This window comes from Atractosteus spatula, chromosome 6, assembly GCF_055471065.1.
Source record: "Atractosteus spatula isolate fAtrSpa1 chromosome 6, fAtrSpa1.hap1, whole genome shotgun sequence".
Classification (NCBI taxonomy): domain Eukaryota; kingdom Metazoa; phylum Chordata; class Actinopteri; order Semionotiformes; family Lepisosteidae; genus Atractosteus; species Atractosteus spatula.
The window spans coordinates 46,980,435-47,001,740 of record NC_142711.1 but is presented as its reverse complement, the minus strand read 5'-3'; the positions used below and the strand labels follow the sequence as shown (position 1 = coordinate 47,001,740).

At 39.4% G+C, this 21,306-nt stretch overlaps 1 protein-coding gene across 3 annotated transcripts in view; it reads right to left on the bottom strand.

Moving 5' to 3' along the window:
- LOC148832965 (ras-responsive element-binding protein 1-like) overlaps positions 1 to 17,838 on the bottom strand; it is a 73,895-nt gene extending 56,057 nt beyond the window's left edge. Inside the window, exon 1 of one of the 3 annotated variants that reach the window (XM_088918310.1) lies at positions 17,568 to 17,838. In XM_088918310.1, the coding sequence (XP_088774436.1) occupies positions 17,568 to 17,607 (40 nt within the window). In that variant the 5' untranslated portion in view covers positions 17,608 to 17,838. Of the gene's footprint in view, positions 1 to 16,597; positions 16,652 to 17,567 lie in introns of those variants that run through there. The other 2 variants (XM_088918311.1, XM_088918312.1) reach the window with 2 other exon arrangements.
- Between the last annotated feature and the right edge of the window lie 3,468 nt (positions 17,839 to 21,306).

Genomic DNA, 21,306 nt, shown 5'->3' with positions numbered 1-21,306 from the left:
TTGCCAATTTATAAAGAATGGGAAAAGACAAGACATACTGAAGGGGCTCTCACACCTGAAGAAGGCTCCACGGCCGAAACGTTGTGTTTTCTTTCTTCTCTTTTCAGCATGGAATAAACCTGTTACTTGTTCCTTTGCAGCCTACGCATGCTGACGCAGCTACCCACCTGAATTGTTCAAAGCTGCCCTCTACCACCAAAAGCAATCCCACCACATGACACCTGACAGTTCAAAAGCAATAGTAATAAAATCAAACCTAACATTATAATCCACGATTTCCTTTTGACAATCTGCCACAAAGAAAACATTCAAAATCACAGGGATGGTTTTTATGTATTTGATCCCCCATTACGGACATACCCACGTCTGCAATACCTCAAGTTCATTATTCTATTGCATAGGCTATGCTGAAAAATCACAGGCATTCCCTGCTGGACACCACAAAAAGAAAAGGACAGTTTTTCAAACTGTGTTAAGGTCAAAGGCTTATTTTTGTAAGGCTTCTCACAACTGCCAACAGTGGTGTCTGGCTATAGTCTTTGGGAAGTCTCGTTCCAAACTTAGCTGAATCTACGGAAGTAAAGTCCAGGACAAAAGTGCTCCCCCCTTCTGGTACAAACACGGAATGCTATAAACTCCTGTTTATTTCAAACATGCGCAGAAGTCATACTCCAGCTGTTCTTGTGTGTACAGCAGTCGCTTGTTACATATGCAAATCTTTGCATTTTGAAATTGTCTCCTTGCAACATTCTTACAGTTAATATTCACATGATTTGTACAAGATCTTTGATAAGTGTCGTCGAGTACGTTTTTTTGTTTCTGACCACTGGCAGGACACGGATCTGGAAAAAGGGATAACTCTGTCCTAACCCCTGGTGCACATTTTCCACAGAGAAGGTACGTTCAACTGGTATCACCATGGAAAATGAGAGACGGCTTTCACACAGTTATTTTTATTTCAATCCACATGGTGTCCTCACTTACTACTCTTCACTGGTCTAATTTGTGTGTTTAGACAACGTTGGTTGTCTACAATGGTTTTTAAAGTTAAAAAGATCATCTGGTACCTAGAATAAAGAACATCAAATGAAAAGATGAAAAAAACAACTAAATATGTAATCCTGACATATAACTGGTGAATTACTTGAGAGCTTAAGTTAATTATTTTGTCCTCTATCAGTGTTACTGGAAAACTTTGGTTAACAGTGCCATGGTACCCAATCCAAAACAGTACAACATAGGCAGAGATGCAACTGTCTTTTCTAGAAGTCGCACAAAAACCAAAGGCACACACCATAACTGAACGTGCACAGACAAGACCTACAGAATCCTCAACAACAGCAATGGTCAATTTTCTTCCTGAATTACCACAGGTTTTTGTCTGCGTTTTATTCCATTTACAAGGTCTTTTATGATGAGTAAGCATGAACCCCCATGAGTTCTTCCTTCCACATAAGATGCAAACCGGGGTCTTATTGTAAGTGATTCCGGACCAGCAGTCGATGCTTAGTTGACTTTGTAAGTTGCTTTGAATCTGCAAAATTATTGATTTGAAACTTTTTAATGTGTTTATTGAATAACTCATTTAGAGTCTCTCCAGATTTTCGATACAGCTTTAGAAAATGCTGTCATGATACCTTGCTCTGAGCACAGAGCTTCTAGTCACTACCCTATGAGGTTCAGAAATAGCAATTTCCAAAGTAGTCCCTGTTTCTTCAAAATGAATCATGCTTACAGCAGTGAAAAGGATTTGTAAAATTGACTGCCATACCCCCTTGACGATGCGTGATCAAAATAAATTGAAAAAATGCAGCAAAACTGAAATAAAGCCTTTGTACCACAAAGTAAATTTTATAATGGATTTTACAAGACATGGTTTCAAGAACTACATAAGCAAGCAGGTAACTTAACCAGGTTTAAGACAAAAATTATATTTGCTTGCGTTGATATAAATGCAAGGGAAAGAAAACACAAAGTAACTCTGTGAACTTGAGCTCATACAGTTTTTTCACACTACATATAAATACCATCACAGATGGGTATATCAAACCTAAATGTATAAATTTAACACCTGACAAGCTGCACTCATGGCAACCGTGCAAAAAAACAAAAAGGCCTTCCTCCACTTCAGCAAGACACAGGAGCAGACAAGACAGCAGTGGATGCAATGAATGGGCAACGCCATCAATCTCAGCCACCCCAATTAAATGCGAGATGCCACACAAGGAGTGGTGTTGGCCCAGTCGCTGGGCGGTTCACAGCCCGCACACCCTCCTGGAGCCATGGCAGCTCAGAACTCAGGGAGTGTGGAGCCTCACGGGCCCCAGGCTGAATACCCTGCAGGCGACTGCCCCATGCACCAGCTGTCGAGGGCCGCTGGAACGCCTAGCCACACCTCACGACCCCAGGACAAGGGGTGGCTGGAGACCGTTGGGTTCGCCCGCTGATCTGCTCAGGAAACTAAATGAAAATCTGCTTCTTTCCAGAATTTACAGCAGGAAACTCATCTCCTGACTGTCCATTTCCCACTGGGCAAGCACCAGGTGGATGGGCCTAAACATCTGCTGGTTACACATTAACTGCACTGGACTCTTCATATCCCTTCTTCTCCATGCTGAACATACTGTAGCAAACCGTTACCTTGACCCCCTTCAGGCCTGCTGAGTCAAAAACCCTTCAACTGTTTTCAGAAAGAAGTATAACTGTGTTTAAAAAAATGACAATGACTGCAAATCATTTTTGGAAAGTCCAAATTAACTTAAGAGTAAGGAACATCTGAAACAAAAAACACCATTAATGTTAATGCTTTGTTTTTAAAAACTGATGACTAAATATCCTACTTTTAAGTGCATGTTGGGTAAATGGTAACTGAACTTTGCAATAAGGCTTTGTATCTTTGTAGTCAGGAACCTAATAAATCTAATGTAAAACAAAAATATAAAAAAATACTAATGCTTCTAAAGAATGAAAATTAAACTTATTTGTTGTTACAATATTTTTCTTTTTCTAGAATTCAACAAAACAGTTTTTACAAAGCAGGTTTAACAAGAATCTTGATTTTGAAAATGGGTCTATAGTGTAAAAATGTGGAAAAAACAGTATTATTATTCTTTCAAACAGTATTATCTTCTTTCAAACAATTAACTGTGCAAAATACATAAGATGATGAGTGAAATCTTACTGCACGCACTGATGAAAAATATTTGCAGTTTACCCCAAGTTACAAAAATCAACAACATTTGTACTGGAGCAGAAAGGTCTTTACATGATTGCATGAATACTTGCCGGATAGCATAAAAACAAAAGCAGCACATCTCAAATGCATAAAGGACACTCAACAGGTAGAAAATATGTGCAAGTATTCATCTTCCCTTTTTACTGAATGGGTTATATAATACCTGAAGCTTTTATAAATCTGTTTTTTTTTCTTGAAAAATAAACACTGGTTACAATAGCTAAAAACAAACAAGACAAACGTTCCTGTGATGTTCAACCGACGTTTGTGCCTACAGAAAACTTTAATCCTTCCAAGCATGCATGCTATTAGTTTGACTTAATGTTATTAGGAAGCTGTAGTGTGCGTTCCAGTGAAATGAAGAAAATAGTAAAATTACAACACTTCAGCACGGAGCATATCAGCTTGATGAGCTCAGACCTCTGAAGGAAAATTAACGAGAAAAAGTATCAGAAACACTGACAAATGCATATGAGTGAGAAAATTCAAAGCAGTGTTCCAGACTTTGCAAATGAACACTAGTGAGGGTGTGTGAGCCTCCCAACAATATAACTCCCTCTACAGCGCAGAGTTTTGTGTTTCCTGCCAGAGAACTTATTCCTATCAGATGCTAAAGTATCTCAGAACCCAATGATCACTACCATAGATTAACAAGACATTAACACCAGCGAGATTTAAAGCACAGGACTTCCTTTTATATTTAGTGATTTTTTTTGTTATTCATGCACTGCTTTTGTAGTTTTTAAAGCAAATGCCACACCTCTCATCTCGTAGCGTCCCCCTTATTCCTGCAGCTCACATAACATTGATCCCCTTAACCCAAAACTCCTTTGTTACCAACAGTTTATCCTTAAGGGATAAAAATAAAAGTTAAAGTGTGGTACCAGGGGATGGCGATACCTTTTGAATGAGACTCCCACAGCTTAGTTACGGGCATTTCTTTGTCCTGCGCCTCATGATGGAGAAGGGCAGTGTTTCACTAGAAGAAAGGGATGCTCTTTTCCATTGTTTGAATAACCTGAGGGCATTTTGAGAATGGCTGCAAAATGAAAGTACAATGTCTGCCTCTGTCTCGGTAACTGTTCTGTGGCCTAATGACACTGTTCAATTAAATTCTTCACAGCTGCCACCAGACACACCTTAGAAACTGATTTCACCTGCAGCCCCTAAAGGGACGTTATATCTACGCTGTCCATCTCACCTTCCCCTTTGCTTCTCAGGAGTTTCCATGGTTGGTGGCCCTTTTTCATTGGTAATTCAAAAATGTATTTTGGAGACAAGGAATTGGGCATATGACTGTAATGTACCGGTGGACATTAAAAGAAAGGCACACAAATTTTCTGTTTCTTTTCAAACGTCTTCTAATGTTTCCTACTGAGGTAAACTACACACTCTGATATTGCCTTCTATTTTGTTTTTTCGAAAATTCCAAATTAGTTTCAGAAAGGTGTTTTCTTGCCATGAGTCAGCTGTGAAAATGAATGCTGCACCTTCCTTGTCTGTTGCGTGGATGAGACACACAGAATGCAGTTCATGTGATACCCAGACGACTCATTCACAGAGATCAAAGCAGGAACATGTGCAATGACTGAAACACATTTGACATGAGCTACAGACACCTATTTAAAAAACAGGGCACAGGGGTAATGTCACTAAAATGTATACGTTATAAGCATAAGACGAAAACAATGAATAAATCAAGGCCATTAAAATGGACTACTTTATTTAAAGCAATCTAGAATCCTAGCTTGGCGTGTGACAAAATGACACAGGAAAGAGAAGTGTGTACAGCTTTGTGAAACTCTGACTAATTCTTAAACACAGAGCTGTTAAACGATAAAAGGACCCTCATTCTTTCATGTTCTTTAATTGAGAGAGGGGGATGGGGAAAAAAGGAAACACAGAGATTTCAACATATAAAGTACATTTAGCAGGAAAGCAAAAAAAGAAATACAGAAGTTTCTCAAAAATAAACATGGCACAATACACATACTATAATTTGGATATTATATTATAAACCTAATATACTAAAAACAGCTGTAGTATAGATTAAAGCAAAATAAAGTTGATCATTTACCCTACTGCAGGTATTTCTTTATTTACAGAAGCTATACATTCAGCACAACCGCTACGCTTCAGAAAAAGCAGGATGATTCTCGTATTTCTCTTAAAACATCTCGGCAGATTTCTGTCATTCACCGAGGAGCTTGTGAACACAAACTTTACAGCCTCAAGTCTCTTGTCCCTCCCCCCCCCCCCCCCAGCTCCTGTTCACTCCTCCGAAATGACCCCCTCCCCCATTGGAGCTGGATGCTCTCAGGTGTGTGGAGCGAACTTTTTCTTTTTTGCCAAGAAGCAGCAACAAGATTATAGTCTCCTTGGAAACAAACTGCGCCCTGTGTTTGTAGAACAAACAATGGTATCTTTTTGAGTACAACACTAAACAGGCGGGACAAGAAGCAGCCAATTCCTAAGCATGCTACAGCACAAGAGTGTAGGCATATATTTATATATCAGGGCCTGTGTGTTGGGTGGGGGGATCCTGAAATATGAATGAATTCCAAGTGGAAAACACTGTAGAGCTTGAGGATGCTCTGGAATGTTCTCAGAAAATGTGGCTGGACATCACCCTCAACACTAGCAGTTCCAGTGTTATCTCTTCATCAACACTTTTAATTTTCCCTTTTTTCTAAAACACTTCACTATGGGGCCTTTTCACTGGACTCTTTTGACTGACCTGTAACTTTAAAGGCATGATGTACAAATAATTCAATTGTCCCCCCCCCCCCCAGACAATTATACTTGCAAGGAATATTGTTGAGAAAAAAACCCATCTGCAAACAGGTATAATCAACGTCGATAACAAGCAAATAAACTGAGAAGCATAATTGTGGTTAAAAAGGGACGACACCAATAAAAGAATTGTGCACACTGATATCATGTACGGTTTACTGTGTTCATGGAGAGCTTCTAACTATTTCTACAGATTAACTTTAGGAGTGACTGAACCTATTGTCGACTGTTTTTTCCTAGTCAGTAACAGTCACTAAAATCACTCGGTTAAATTTTCTTTATTAACTTAAAAGAGGTAAATACAAGCCAGCATTTCGAAAGGTTGACTTCATCCAAGCATAAAGCTTCTGAGTTTATGTATAACAGAGCCTGAATGTGTTAAGAGTTACTAATGGGAACTGTACTGCAATACCCAGGTTCATTGTTAGACACTAGCTGTTCTCACCACATTAATCAAAAGTAAGTAAAACCCATTTTGCAAAAGCATGGGATATTAAAATTTTAACTCTCCAATTTTACTCCACTGAGTTTGAGCTGTGGACATTCAAAATACAAATATTCAATAAATATTCAATAAAAGCTTTCCAATATGTCAACCAGCCCTTTTGTTTGTTAAAGTACATCCCAGGAAAAAGATCTACGGCCTTATCAAACAGATTTTCAGTATGCTGTAGTGATGCACTTAGGCAGTCAATCAATGTTGTAGCCTGATCTAGTCAGAGCACAGAAGACAGGCAAGTCTGGGCGTGGTCACTATCATGATGACAGAACTCCAAGGAAAAGCAGGTTGATGCTGAAAGTAATGTTTGTGGACCAGTAGGTGGCACTATTGCCAATGGACCAGAAGTCCCAAAATTATGTCATACACATGACTATGTGGAAGTAGAGTGTTGTAAGAGGCATTGTCCTTTGAATGAGATGTAAAACCGTGGTCTTTAAAAACTCCATAGCACATTGTCAAAAGAGTAGTTAGGTTAATCCTGGTACCCTTTCTAAATTCCACACGGGATTCATACCTATAAGTTCACACCTGGTATCCCTACGAGATTCCACTCAACTGGTGAAGCTATTTCTCTCATGTCTTGAGCTGATCTAATGTGAGTCCCCCAAGTGACTCCCTTCCTACATGTAAAGCACATCGAGAGGGATGAAAGACTCTGTACGTAAATAAAAGGAGTTGTTATAAGACAGGTTTCGACCACAAGTTGGCAAATGTCCTTTAAAAATTGCTGCAGAATACAATGTGGTAATGTGGCTGCCATCAAGCACTCACAAGACCTCATCTCACTAGGCTATGTATTAAGAGCACATTCATTAAATCTTTTCATCCTGCACTACAGAATTCTATTAGTTTTTAAGGTTTTTCTATAATCAATAAATAATTGATTTTTTTGATCAATTTAGAATTAATTAATTTCCATTATCCCCAACTGATTTGGAACTGTCAAGTGTGTGTTTTGTTCACGTATGGTTCACTGATACAAACCAGACCTACCCCCCCCCCCCCCACAACACACTTTGACAAGGTGAATTTATTGCTGTACTTCGTGTCCTATAGACCTGTTTCAGCTCCCTGACATGGTACAACATGGTATGCAGCAGTTCTAAAAGTGAAAGGACTGCTGCCAAATGGAAAAGATTAATTCAACAAGATAAGTTTTGAAGAGATGATTATATAGTACCATAGAAATGGAATAAAGAATTACTAATGATATGAAAGTAGAAGCTTTCAGACAAAAAAAAAATCTACAGCAACAAAATCCACATGCATAGTCCTGAATGTTTTGGAAATAAGTTCACTCCCCATTTTTCCTTCGCACTCTTTTCACTTTTGTCCCACTCCTTCTCTCATTCTCAACCAGCACTGTTACACGCTGTGCTGCAATTCGGTAGGTAAAATGACAATAAATAACAGTAAACATATGAAAAAAGCAACGCTCGAAATGGACTGCCCGCACAGCAGTAAGGACGCCCAGATAGATTTCATATGATGAAAACGCACCCTGGTATTCGAAGGCCTAACCTCTGTTGACATTTAATCCCAGAATACACCATACAGGTAGTGTGTCAGACTGGCAGTTAATGATTCTATATTTGCTACACTGACAAGCTGTAGAAGCCTTATGAAGGATGGCCCTCAAATCGTGGCCTTTTGAATATGGCGTTTCTAATGTACCATTAAATATCTGTGAACCAATCTCACACAACACCACTGAAGGAATATTTGTAAATATTCAGCACTGGTCAGGTTAAGGCCTTTACCAATGCAAGGTGTGGAAGTGTGAATATGGGTAAGGATACTGAACTAATTCATTCAGCTGAGTAATGGAACTGAAATCACACATGAAACACTGAACTACTTAGCCTGACACTGCTTTTGGAACTGCACTAATCCGTTTCAACATCTTTTTGTAAAAAGAGCAAAATCTGCCCAACAACATAAAGTTAGAGGGATCATTATTCCAGGGGCTATTCTCCAATCCCGCACATCTTGAAAACCGAAAAGAAATGGCCCACATGCAGGGGGGAAAAAAAAACCCTCCCGAGTTTTGACATTCAGGACGCAGGAAGGCACACAAGCCGTGTTGTTGCAAATAACCGGGCTGTAAAGCCTGCAGGCAAGCGAGCTGGCGACAAACAGGTTGGACGATGCTGCTTTGCGCTCCTTCCCTGCCTGACTCGACAGAGCAACAAGTGCTGGCTGCGAGTACCACCCCTCCCCCCCCCTTGCGCTCAACCTCCAGAAGCTATCGCAAATCCTCAGGCAGCAGCAACTGCCAGCTGACAAAACTGTTTAGTCAGCAAGAAAGCAGGGGAGAGGCCGCCATTCTGTTGCGCGCGCTCAACTCGACCTCTCTCCATCCCTCCTCAGGAGCTTTAACCCTTTCCTGTCGGCACCAGGCCTCCCGGCTGGAGGGGCGTCAGGAGCACGCGGCGCCCTCCCCGCGGCAGAGAAAGAGCAGCCGAGCGCGGCTGGCGCGAGGCACGGCAAATGGCAGCTGTGAGGCAGCCTCCCCCAGCTCCATGTGTCTGCTGGTTTTTGTTTCACTTAACAGGCCTTCGCACTGCAGCCTCCCCTGGCCGGAGCAGAAAGCCAGAGCTCTTGCTTCATGCCATTGTTTTTACACTTCCTCCATCTTTCCACCATGTGCAGCCCGTTTCACTTCCTGTCTTCCACACCCAGTGGAACCCAGGTGCTGGCTTTTTTTCTCCGCTGCCTGTGCATTCTTGCACACCAGTGACACAGACAAGAGACTAGACTTTGAACCCGCTGTACTGTAAAGACCTGGTTTATTTGCTTCTTGTGTTAGGGGGTGGCAGCGGTTTGTGTCATCTCTGGGAAAGGATGTACAGTACTGTAACACACCCTCCCCCGTGCTTACAGAATCCACACCATGTCTTTCTAAGGGGGAAACAAAGACACTAATTGACAAGGCTATGGTAAAAATCCAGTTTCAGTACTTTATGGCAAAATGTCCTACTTATCTCTGCGAAGGAAGGGGGTGTATCCCTGTATGCTGAATTTATAACACTGTGATAAACCTTTACGCTTGGGGAGTTATCATCACGATAGAAAACCAAAAACATTTGCTACATGCAGAATCATACATCTTGTGATACACACTGTATATTAGTCACTCAGGAATATTACACAAATTGTGATTGACTGTTGTGTATAGGCATCCTTAGAAGGCAGCATGATGAAAACGAGTGTTTGAGTGTTACAGAGGTGGACACGCTGTTCGTGTAGATGAGACAGCCAAGAGTCTCTACTCTAAACAGATGCCAGTGTATTTCTCAAATGAGTGAAGTCATGTCAGGCCTAAAGGGAATTAAGTCAAAACTATTGAAGAGTTTTGTTTTATTTGTAATACTCAATCATATCTACAGCAGTACTGAATTTTCCAGTATTGAATATTTAAAATTTAACAACCCTTATTGAATTAAAAGGGGGTTATCATAATCCTGCAAAGTGGTTTTAAAAACAGAACGAGCTGAGATGGTTTTCACACAAAAAAATCAAGTTTAGTTTTACTTTCACTGTACATCCCTGTATTAAAAACGTCAGGGGCATGATAAAATAAAGCAGAAATATCCATTCCCCAACAAACCAAGCAGAAGGATTTGTGTCTAAACAATTTTTTATAAAGTAAGTGACTGAACAAAATGAAAAAAGATCAGGACTTGCATTGCAAATGCCATTTAGTTCTTATTCAAATGAACACAATATCCAAAAGCATCTTTGCCCTTCTCAAGTACTACACTTGATGTTGGTTTCAACTTAAGAATGCTAATTTAGAAATTGAGTGACAGGACTGATGCTTTTCTTGAATTACGTGGGTGGTGTATTTTTGGTTTGACATCATTTCAGTTCCAAGACACTTACTTAATAAACATAAAAAATGTTCAATGCCAATTAGTGAACAAGATATTAACCACACAATTTCAAATGAATCTTTCTGAAGCAAAGAGGTGGTGTTTCAAGATTTTGTCCAGCAAAATTCCCCCTTGAGCTCTCCTTGCTGAGTAACAATGAAGGACTTTAAAGCAAGAAATTAGAAACATTTACTCAGTCCAAAAATACATTGTATGCAATACAGAATATATTCACATACAGTAGTTTATCAGCAAACTATAAGTAATTTCCAGACATCAAACAATACATGACTGAAGCTTTTATGCTTTACTTCAGATCAACTTTACTGTATACAGTCCATATACAGCACAACACCTGAAGCAACATACCCTAAAGAAAAACTGCTGTATCCTTCAATGCACTGATTATACACACCTTCTCTCCAAGTCTGCAACATCTCTCTGAGACGCAAATCTGACCGTAGAATTAGGCTTAAATTGTAGTACCTCAAGACATATTACACAAAAGTGTTTCACTCTCCATAAATATCCAAGCTCCTGCCACTATATTTACACAAAGCCTAATGGAGACCAGCCAGACAGAACACTTGGGTTGTCTGGTTTTCATATACATAATAGTGAGGCGCAAAAGAAATTCGACAAAATCTTTATTTCAGCTGCTCAACAAATAACAATTTGAAGGAATATTCATCACTGCCAAATCCTGAAAATAAAGCAATCTATAAAGGAACTGTTTTAATTTGGAAATGTGCACCGACTGTAGTAGGAAGTTGTGTCTCCCGGCCTGTTTCAGTTGACTCTTTGCCATTCCTAATTGATCAGACAGCAATCTAACAGTCCGGATCTGCGAGGTTGCAGCTTATCAGCACAAAGGTACCTAGAACTCCTATTACATTTCCAGGAGATAAATCAAGTTATGAATAAGGCCTATCCCTTTAATCTCTCATTGAACAAATTATCCAGAAAGAAAAAAGTAGGTACATCAGACAAAGCTGCCAGTGCAGTTACAAAATAAAAAAAAGGAAAATAAGCTCAAAAACGTTTACAGTTTGCTTTATGAATAACTTAAATGAAGTGTTTCAGGGCACCAGGTACCTCATTCCACACAGACCTCATCAGTGCTGGGTCTTACATCCACACCCTGCTATGGAACATAATCTTATCTAAAATAGATGGGATAAAAATAGACCAGAAGCCAAAGGGGGAAGCCCATCTGGACCTCTGGGCTAACAAGGAAGGGTCTTCTTCATCTATAAACCTACGTTTAACAACAATCGCCTCAATCTGTTCAGTGCTTTATGTACAATCTCTGTAAAACTGCTCTTGAAAATTGCTGCTTGTTCATTTTGCGACTTCATGTTTGATTATCTGAGTCTGATGGGAACTAGGACTGAAATGTTCAAAACCCAAGATTTTCACAATTGTACTTCTAAACATTCAGATATTTTAAGGATTCTGAGTTAGTGACTCTTTAAAATGAAAAAGATGCTACCCTTAACTGCACGGTATATGAACTGTTCCAGTATTTTTAGGAAAGCTATAATCTGAAGACCACACTACAACAGTCCTATTGACAAATATTTCGTTCTTATAAACCACACCATCAAGAAACACCTAAACAAGTGAAACTGAAATTAAAAAAATAATTTTTAAATAAAAAGCTGTGCCTCCACTATAATACATAAGAATATAGTTGCTAATTATCTATTAGCAAAAGGCTAAAAGGCCCCAAAGATGAGTTTTATACTTCTTCTACTAATCTGATTACAGTAGTAAACTAACTTAAGATGCCCATCACTTTCCCAAGTCAGGAATATTCAAGTCAAGAAGTTATTTCTCGTCCTCACATGCCCATACCAGGATGCAAAGATTGCACACGTTTGCACATGCAAAAATAACACTATTAGACCCAAGCTTCATTATTCCGAATTCTGATTATGTTCAGAAACTACATAAATACTCACAACAGAGTTTTATGAAGTCGTGACAATCCTGCATTCTTCTCAGCATTCATGCATAACTGTTATGTTCATGAAAAAGCACTGAGTAGCTTGCAGGCCTTTTGTGAGTGCATTTTACAATGGCTTTTCCCACTGCTAATAGGACCACCCTATTGAAGTCTGAGAAGATTATAGGTGAATCCCAGTTGGGCTATTCAGCCTGCTTGTCTCTGTGACTTTTCAAAGTCTCCTAGCTTCACATGTCTGAATCACAACGAGCAAACAATCCCCACCCGGCACCTACTTCTTTTGTATCAGGAGCCTTTTCAGGAAAATGTACTCCACCAGTTACAAGGCAACACAGATAGCCGTGCTCAGATTGAAAGCTTTAATCTAAAGATTTGCATGCTCCCATATTCCATCACCTGCACTGCGAGAGTTCAATTTAAAGTTTCGTTGTGGAAATCAAAGAAGGCGAAGAAAATCCCCGACTCTAACCTGAAGATTTACTCGACTGCCATGTCTGCTCGGCTCTCCACCACTATCTTAACCTTTCTTCTTGTGATGCAGCACCTTCAATCGCCAGTGTAAAAACTCATCCCAAGTCCTTTAAAAAAATGCAGTCTCCATACTTCAGTGTAGCCTGTTACAAATGATTAAACAAAATTGTCAATCTGTCACTACTGGCCCAGCAGCGCAAGCTGATTTGTCTGTTTTGCCCACATAGGGCCACCGTCCAACATGCATCAGATGCTCTGAGATCAGCAAACTAGAGTGAGTCAGAGAGCCAAAGCAAGGTCGTCTGCAAAGGACACTTTCTTCCCCTGCCATTCAGCTAACCCCCCTACAGAAACATCCCAACCTTTAACGGCTCCACTTGAGGTGTCTGAGTGCAGAATTAACCCTTTGCCTCCAAATACCTGGGGCCACAGTACGGTATCAGGTGTTCAGGAGAGATACAATGGAGGCCTACTTGCACGTCGTTCTTGTGGGAATGAAAGCACTAACAACACAAAAAGAAAAGAAATTTCAATAACTCCAACTTAAAGGTACAGAGCCTATATGTTACTTAAAGTAAAGTAACTTAAAGTAACTTAAAGTGACTGGCACGATATCCAGTGTAAATAGGAAATGGTACCAAAAAAAAAAGACATGAGTGTACTCACTGAATCATTTAAAAGGGCAATTTGTGCCGGCAGTACCTCCGTGTTTATCGTCCTCCCTCACACTTCCATCTGGCTAATTATCTTAGTATCTACAGCGGCTTAGCTCTTCACATTCAAAAACATTCAATTATTACATCAGAATTCACCCCTCCCATACTGCGTAAGTATCCCTTTATAGGAGAATCCCCCCCCCCATACCACATTACAATCCCACTATTTAAGAACTTATCCTACATGAGAGTCCCTATATATATGAGAATTCATCACCCATACTGCACTAGTATATTATTAATTTACCATTGATCATTTTCGTTACTCATGAAACGGAGTTACTGTAACAATCAAAGGGGAAACACAGCATTTAGGATTATTACCCATAACACTGGGAGATAAAATAATATACACCGAGAGGAATTAAAAATGTAACAATTGAGTATTGGAAGTTGTGTTGTATTTGTAATGCCTCTCAAAATATTTTCCGTAGTGAAGTAAATTAATTGTGTGATAAGGAATTGTTTGCACTGCTAGTTATTATATGGCAATAATAATTAAAACACCTAATTACTATAACAGGGTGCCAAGATGATCAACGTGCCCAGGTAGGGTGATCAGTTACTTATCTTAATAGTCACCTAGTAACTATATAGGAATAACTGTATTATACTCAAAAGTTCCGTTTTATTTCCGGTTTAAGCATGGAAACAATAACAGGGCAATGGAGGGGGTCCCGTTAAATTCATGGGTTCATTCTAAAAACTCACCTATAAATCATAACATCATCAATATGCTGATCAAAACATTCTGCTGAATTAAAAAAACAATTGCTTAATCGACATCATCTGCTGTCTAATTGAACAATTTCTAAAACTGAGCAACTGTATGGGCTATTTCACAGATGATGTATTGAAAGATAAAGCCTAATTACAATACTGGAGCCTGATACTGTTGGCTTAGTTGGGGGGTTGTCAATTCTCCGAACAGATTACAAGAAAGACGTTTAAAGGCGTTTGAGGTGGATTTCAGTAATGCCACTGCAGTCGTGTCTGACAGTGTGGGTTATATGAACTAAGCTTATGACTGCATTTTTCAAGGTTTGTTGTCAAATTCAGCACATTTAACTTCTAAACCCTTGCTGTTTCATGAAGGACACAGTTGAAAGCTCAAGTCTGCTTGATCTCAAAGTCAGGGCCTATTGAAATGGATGAATGTTTTGCCCAACATTTAAAGCACTAGAAGTCCAGTATGCAATATATACAATCACAGATGCTAGTATCAATATACTCCTTCTCCAAAAATATTCTATGAAGTTGATTGAATACAATAGTGTTTGTTAAGCCACTTACTTAATGACAATGGTGATACTGTATCTTTTCTAAGCTTACTCAACATCTAAAAGTTGGTAGTTAAGATTTCTAGTAAATGCTATTAAGATGCAGTGTGCAAATACTTGTTTCTAGTACATGGCAGATGTCAAAATGCAGACATACATATTGAAAACTACAATACTTCATCTCCCTAGGATAAAAGTTTCAACAATTTCAGAAGATATGTTACCATTCAATGAGTGTACATTAGCAAAAGCTTTATTACAACTGATAAATGTGTTGGAGAAGAACACAAATACTTAGGCTAAATTCTAGACAGCTATCATTAATTCTGCAAAAGTATAACCATGATGTGGGCCTACAGCCTATTTCTTTAATGAGTAACGACATATCAGAATATGGCACAAAAGCCATATCATTCATGAAATGAGCAGTAGTAATGCTATTACTTTTCCATAAATATTTTAGAAAAACTCGGTAGTTAAAACCAATTTAGAGAGTTATAAAGCAATAAACAAAGTAACCTGATTGAAAACACAAGGTTTTGGTGTGAAATTGGGGTTAGCAGGGCTTCCCCAGTCTTTAACCATCTCAAGATGTGTATCTGTTCTGAGATCTTAAAGTACCCAGTAAGACATATATCTCCCAATCCATTTTCAAAACTGTGGAAAAACGTATAACCAGACTCCAAAACCCGAGCATTGAACACAGACATCACTTGCTGAAGACACACCCTTCAATACGATGTGCATCAATGCAAAAAAGGAGTTGGTACTCCCTACAGGCCATCAACTAAACAGCATATTTTTATATGGATCTGTATCAAAAGTACAAGTTGAAACGACCTACTAAGGTGCTGTTTCTTTGGTTGCCTGCTTCACCCTCCTCAGATGATGGGGGGGGGGGGGGGGGGGGGGGGGCGTCTGAATTAAGAATATCAGCCTGACAAACACGCCTTTAATGTTATTAATCTTTTCTCTTAAATACGACCTTTAATACAACCAATAGCACAGTCGCAAACAAGTCAAAACTGTCTCGCCCAGGTAAAATGGGAGTAGCCTCTACAGTAACTGTATGAGAAAACCTTCAGTCAAGCCCACTAATGGGATGACGGATCCCCGCTGTTTCCAGTCTATCGCACTAACATCGTTAAGTGAGTCAAACAGTCAGTCACAATGGTTTTCTGCACCTTACGAGATAGAAAAAGAAAACTAAGTACCAGAAACGCTGCACGGTAGTTCAGCAAAAAAGTTTTACAAAAAAAGATCAAAATTGAAACAAACTAAACTTACTGACATCTCTTCTCTTTCCATTTAGTTCCCCCCCAAAAAAATAAGTACAACATATGCAGCTTAGTAAAGTTCTATTCCGTCAAAATATGTAGATGCAGAAAGTGTGTGTGTGTCGTGTTTCTGCTGCAGGCCGAGTCGAGAGCCGTGTAGAATTTCGTAATGGAATGTGAACTGCTCATCCGGATAGTCTCTTACTCTTAGTCCTCATTCTGTCTCCTTCCAAGCAGCAAAAGAAATGCACGTAAAAAACGCAACGTGAAGGCAACCGCTGTTTTATTTCACACACCCCGACGAAACACTCTTCATCTTTAGCAAAAAATGACAAAAGTTTTTTTTTCTCCGAGCTAAATAGTTAAAAGATCCTAACTAAATACTATAAATTAAAAGAACATGAATTAAACACTTAAAAATGTAAAAACGTCACACCCCGCAAAAAAACTAAAAAGTTATGCAAACATCGCAGACTTACCCTAAGCAGCATCAACTGTGATAACGAAATGCTAATATGAAAAAAAAACTTGCTTAGCAACCATTAGGTTGCAGTCTCCTAAGAGACTAAAACTTATCAATTCCCCCTCTGTGTGAAACGTCTGAGCGTCCCACATCAGAAGTAGACTATATCAAGCAGAGTGCGCAAAACTGACCTTTGAATTACTGTATTTGCGATGCTACCCCCTCGCCCCCCCCCCAAATAAAAAGTAGCACGCAAATACGCAACTTATGAATGTGCGTATGTTTGTATTCTTAGTGGTGATGCTAAGCGACCCATCACAATTTTAGGAGCACTCTTCAATTCGTGTTGGTTGTTTTTTTTTATCTTAACTTCCTCCTTTTGACGATGCCTGTATCCTAATTATCCTTAAAAACATGTCCGACTGACTAAACGTCATATGACGGAAGGTAATTGGGGGATAAAAGAAATGCCGAACATATTGAGTTTATTTTTTTTCCTTGATTTTGCAGTTAAAAAAGTAGCTGCTTCTCTGCAAGGTCAAAACGTAAAAGGACGCATGGCCCCTAAGCCTTCTGTTCCGATCAAAGTACATTAAAGATATGGATGCTCCGCGCGACAGAAGTAATAAACTTTGTACCTTTCGCCAAACCGCATCCTTCCAAACTAAACTTTGAAAAAAGTTCGTAGCCGATCGATGGCTGCTGTTTTTCTCTTGCATGAGCTACATGTCCAGGTAGTTAAAAATAAATGTGCATGAAGGAGACCCAGTCAAATTCCAGAGCTCAGACGGTTTAATCATGGATGAGCATCAGGTCCAGGCGAAACTAGGAAGCAGAGAAGTGTTGAGAAAACTAAACATCCTCTACATCTTTTCCAACTTTTCTCAACTTCGGTGTAGCAAGATAGTTACACTGACGCTTCTGAGGAAGCGAACCGAATGTCTGTAACGAAAAGCGGAGTTTAGAAAAATGATCCGAGTACTTACGTTTGACTTTGTTGGGGTTGGGCTGCTTGCGCCGAGACATGATGATGATGGTGAATGGTGATGATGGACTAAGAAAAAAAAGCTGCAAAGTTGTTCCGGAGAGGAATCAAAATGGCGTTTCTGAGGATGTGCAAAGTTCCCCAAACTTTATAATTCCCTTTCTCCCGATTTCTTCCTGAAGAAGGAAGATGGAAAGAAAGAGTTGAGAGACTGGAAAAGTCTCACTTATTTAGCTCTCCTCTCTCTCCCTCACTCCGTCTCTAAGCGCAGCGCTATCCTCTCCCTAAACCTGATAAGTAGACACATCACGTGTTGCTCCTGCTAGTCTCCAGGGGGACGTGTTACTGAGGCTGCTGCCACTACATTACAGCCAGTTACAAGCATCTCTTCATACAGGAGGGGTCTCTATCGAGCAAAAAGAAGGGGGGAGAAAAGTTTATCGAACTGCCTGGTACCATCCCACCCACCTCCTTTGTTGCTGAAAAAGAGAAGGAAGTGTGTGCGTTTTTTTTTCTCGTTGAACTTTACTTCGATGTTAAACCGGTGTGTTGCAGCCTCCATCTCCCTGAAACGTGCTGAAGTAATATGAGACAAGATAAACAAAAGCAGGTAATTTCAAATCACTACTTTTTGTGCTAAAAAGAGTTTGAGCGGCTTAAAAGCATCACTAAAATTGCCCAAGCATCACTGTTATGACATTTAACTGGCCAGATGTATTCAGGTAATTCTTTTTTTATTTGTATTTACTAAAGAAAAAATAACTTTTCTACCGACCAGTGTGAGATTCAGAGCTGATTTAAAGTACACGTGGCATAAAACTTTTGACGCACATTTAAAAGCCACGAATTCCTTTCTTCTCGAACAACATATATAACATTTGGCATAATGTTGTCCATTTCTAATATAGACGTATTTGACGGAAGTAAACAAAATTAATATTATAAAACAGGGCTAGTGGGGAAACTACAACGCAGCTTTATACTGCGTGAGAAGTGTTAGTCTCACCAACCTTGCATGATGTTTAACTGTCTTAACTCTTCCTTCTTCTTGTTTAATAATGATATAAATGCAATAAATGAATGGTATGCATCCAAATCACCTGTCAAAGCCACAGTGATAGATGCGACGACACCTACATGTAATTTGAAACACTGGCCAAGAAAGCAATAGATACGTGTGATAGACTTGCTATTGAAAACGACTGATGTGTTTTTTTTCCTAGTCCCTGATTAGACAATACATTGTCTAACCTAAACAGATAACCCTGACTGCTTTAAGACACCCACAAAAGCATTGATGAAAGTGAAGAAAGTGTTTCAAATTGCAGAGAAAGCCTACTGTCTGGAATGCAGAATGCAAAATACTGATGTGCAAAATATACATTGGACCATACACATCCTTTGGAAAAGTGATGCTTTCGGTTTTTTAAATTCTAAATATAAAATTGTATTCATTTTTAAATTACAGAGTTCTTAAATGTATCTAAATATAAATTAACCATTCCAATATGGACTTGCACCCCATCCAGTGGGATCAGTGTATCCTGTCTTGCCCTCGCTAGTTGTTAGGATAGGCTCCATCATCCCTGCGACTCTGAAATGGATTAAGTGCTTAGAAAATGTATAAATGGGTTTTAATATGCAGTATTTCCTCACATTATAATTATGAACCCTTTGCTACCATTATTATGTGAACCAACAGTTCTTTCACTTTCATTTCATCACAAAAAAAATATGTTACCTGTCCAAAATCTCGCACTATATGTGTTTTTACATAAACTGCATTTTTCTGTAGATGCGTTTGGGAGGCAAATCTTTCAACCTGCAAAACAATGGTATAAAAACCCATAAAAGTAATTCCTTAACAGCAAGCACAGATTATTTGCAAATCTTGTTCCATTACTGTGACAGCTCAATAAGAGCTTTTGCGTTATTAGAAACAGAAATTATCTGTCCAGATATGGACTTGCAATACATAGTAGTTTTGAAATCAAATGAATTTTCTCAATTCTTCACTGAAAAAAAGTATTTTATGAGACCCATACTCACATAAGGGCTAGAACACCGTTCAGTGCTAAAAATGACAACATTCTACATTCTTTTGGAGTGTGAATGTTTTTGGGTTTAGAAAATGGGTATCTTTTACTTTGTCCATAAAGATATTCCTTGCTGTCAGATAATACTTTTGATGCCTCATATCTTCATTCTTAGCCCCTTAAAGCAGCAGAAACACATCTAGTTGATTGGCTTGACCATAATTAAAAAGTTTATAGCATATTGGGAATCAACAGATTCCCTTTCCTGACATCACTGGATCCTGGCTTATCTTGCTATTATTTAATGGAGTTCTCGATTGCTTTGATCCACTGTGCTGGGTATGAGAAGTAATGGGGTTGGAGAGCTGCTCAGTGGGTCTATTTATCATTACGTGGTGACTGACTAATAGAGGTCCTTTGGAAACTTAGAGGGGTATGTCACACATTGTGGGATTTTTGTATGGGGGTGCCAGTATTGAAATGTTGTATTCCTTTGCTCTTGTTTGCTCAATCCATCCATTTTGTAACCGCTTCTTCCAATTCAGAACTGGAGCCTTTCCCAGCAAGAAAGGGGCTGTAGACAGAGTACAACCTAGAACGGATAAGTCATTTAATGAGGCCAAGTCATTGCAGGGCAGACAGACATAAATTCACTCACACCTAGGGTTAGTTTTCCAAAAAAGCCAATTAATCTAGCAGTTTGTTTTTTGACTGTGGGAGGAAACTGGAGCACTAGGAGGAAACCCACACAAATATAGGGAGAACATGCAAACTCCACACAGAGAGCACCCCAGGTCCATGCAGGTAGCACCCCTGGACCACCATGCTCCTCTCTCATTTTGACACTTTTAATATTAATACAAACGGACACACCCCAATGATTACTACAGTTTTATTTTTAATGAGAAGTCTTCAACACAAGGTTGAAAGTTGAACTGTTTGTGGCCAGTAATCCTGGCCTCCTTTCTCATCATGTGCCACGCGCTTCCTCAGCTGTGCCACACACAGAAGAGATGAGGGAACTGGGGCTTATCAGCTGGCTGTCATTAGATCATTCGTGCCTGAGAGCCACCAACATAGAGGCCGTATGTGATCCAAGTGAGAGAGTTCAAGATTTACGTAGTCTGAGACAAGGAACTGAATTTGTTTACAAGCTGTTACAAACCTGAGAGCTAGTAAATTTAAGATCTGTAAAGATGTAACTGTAAAGATCAAAGATCTTGCAATCTTCAAATGATTGAATCGAAAAAGACAGCAAAGCATTCACGTTTGTGACAAACTATAGGCAGGATAAAACCATTATATTGTGGGTTGCCGAGCGTCACTGTAGAGAGACTCAATCCACCGGCTTCAATTTCTACAGTTTCTAAAGATGGGTGATTGATTATTTCATTCTGACCACATATACATATTGTTTGTTCAATGAAGTCATGCTTAGAATATACAGGATGAACATCTAAATATCTCAGCACCTTTCCCAGATCAGAGGTGCCTACTGCTGACTCCATTATACAAACTACTTGCTGAGAATAGGTAACATATAATTGAAAAAATCTGATGAAGGGTGAGCTCTAATCCTGATGCCTGGATCTAAAGGAACAAGGGAGCCCAACTCTCAACAAACCATGAGCCTAGATACAACAAAACATTTGCAACAGACCAAAGAGGAGAGATGTTTGCAGGCCTTATAGCCAATTGCTGTCT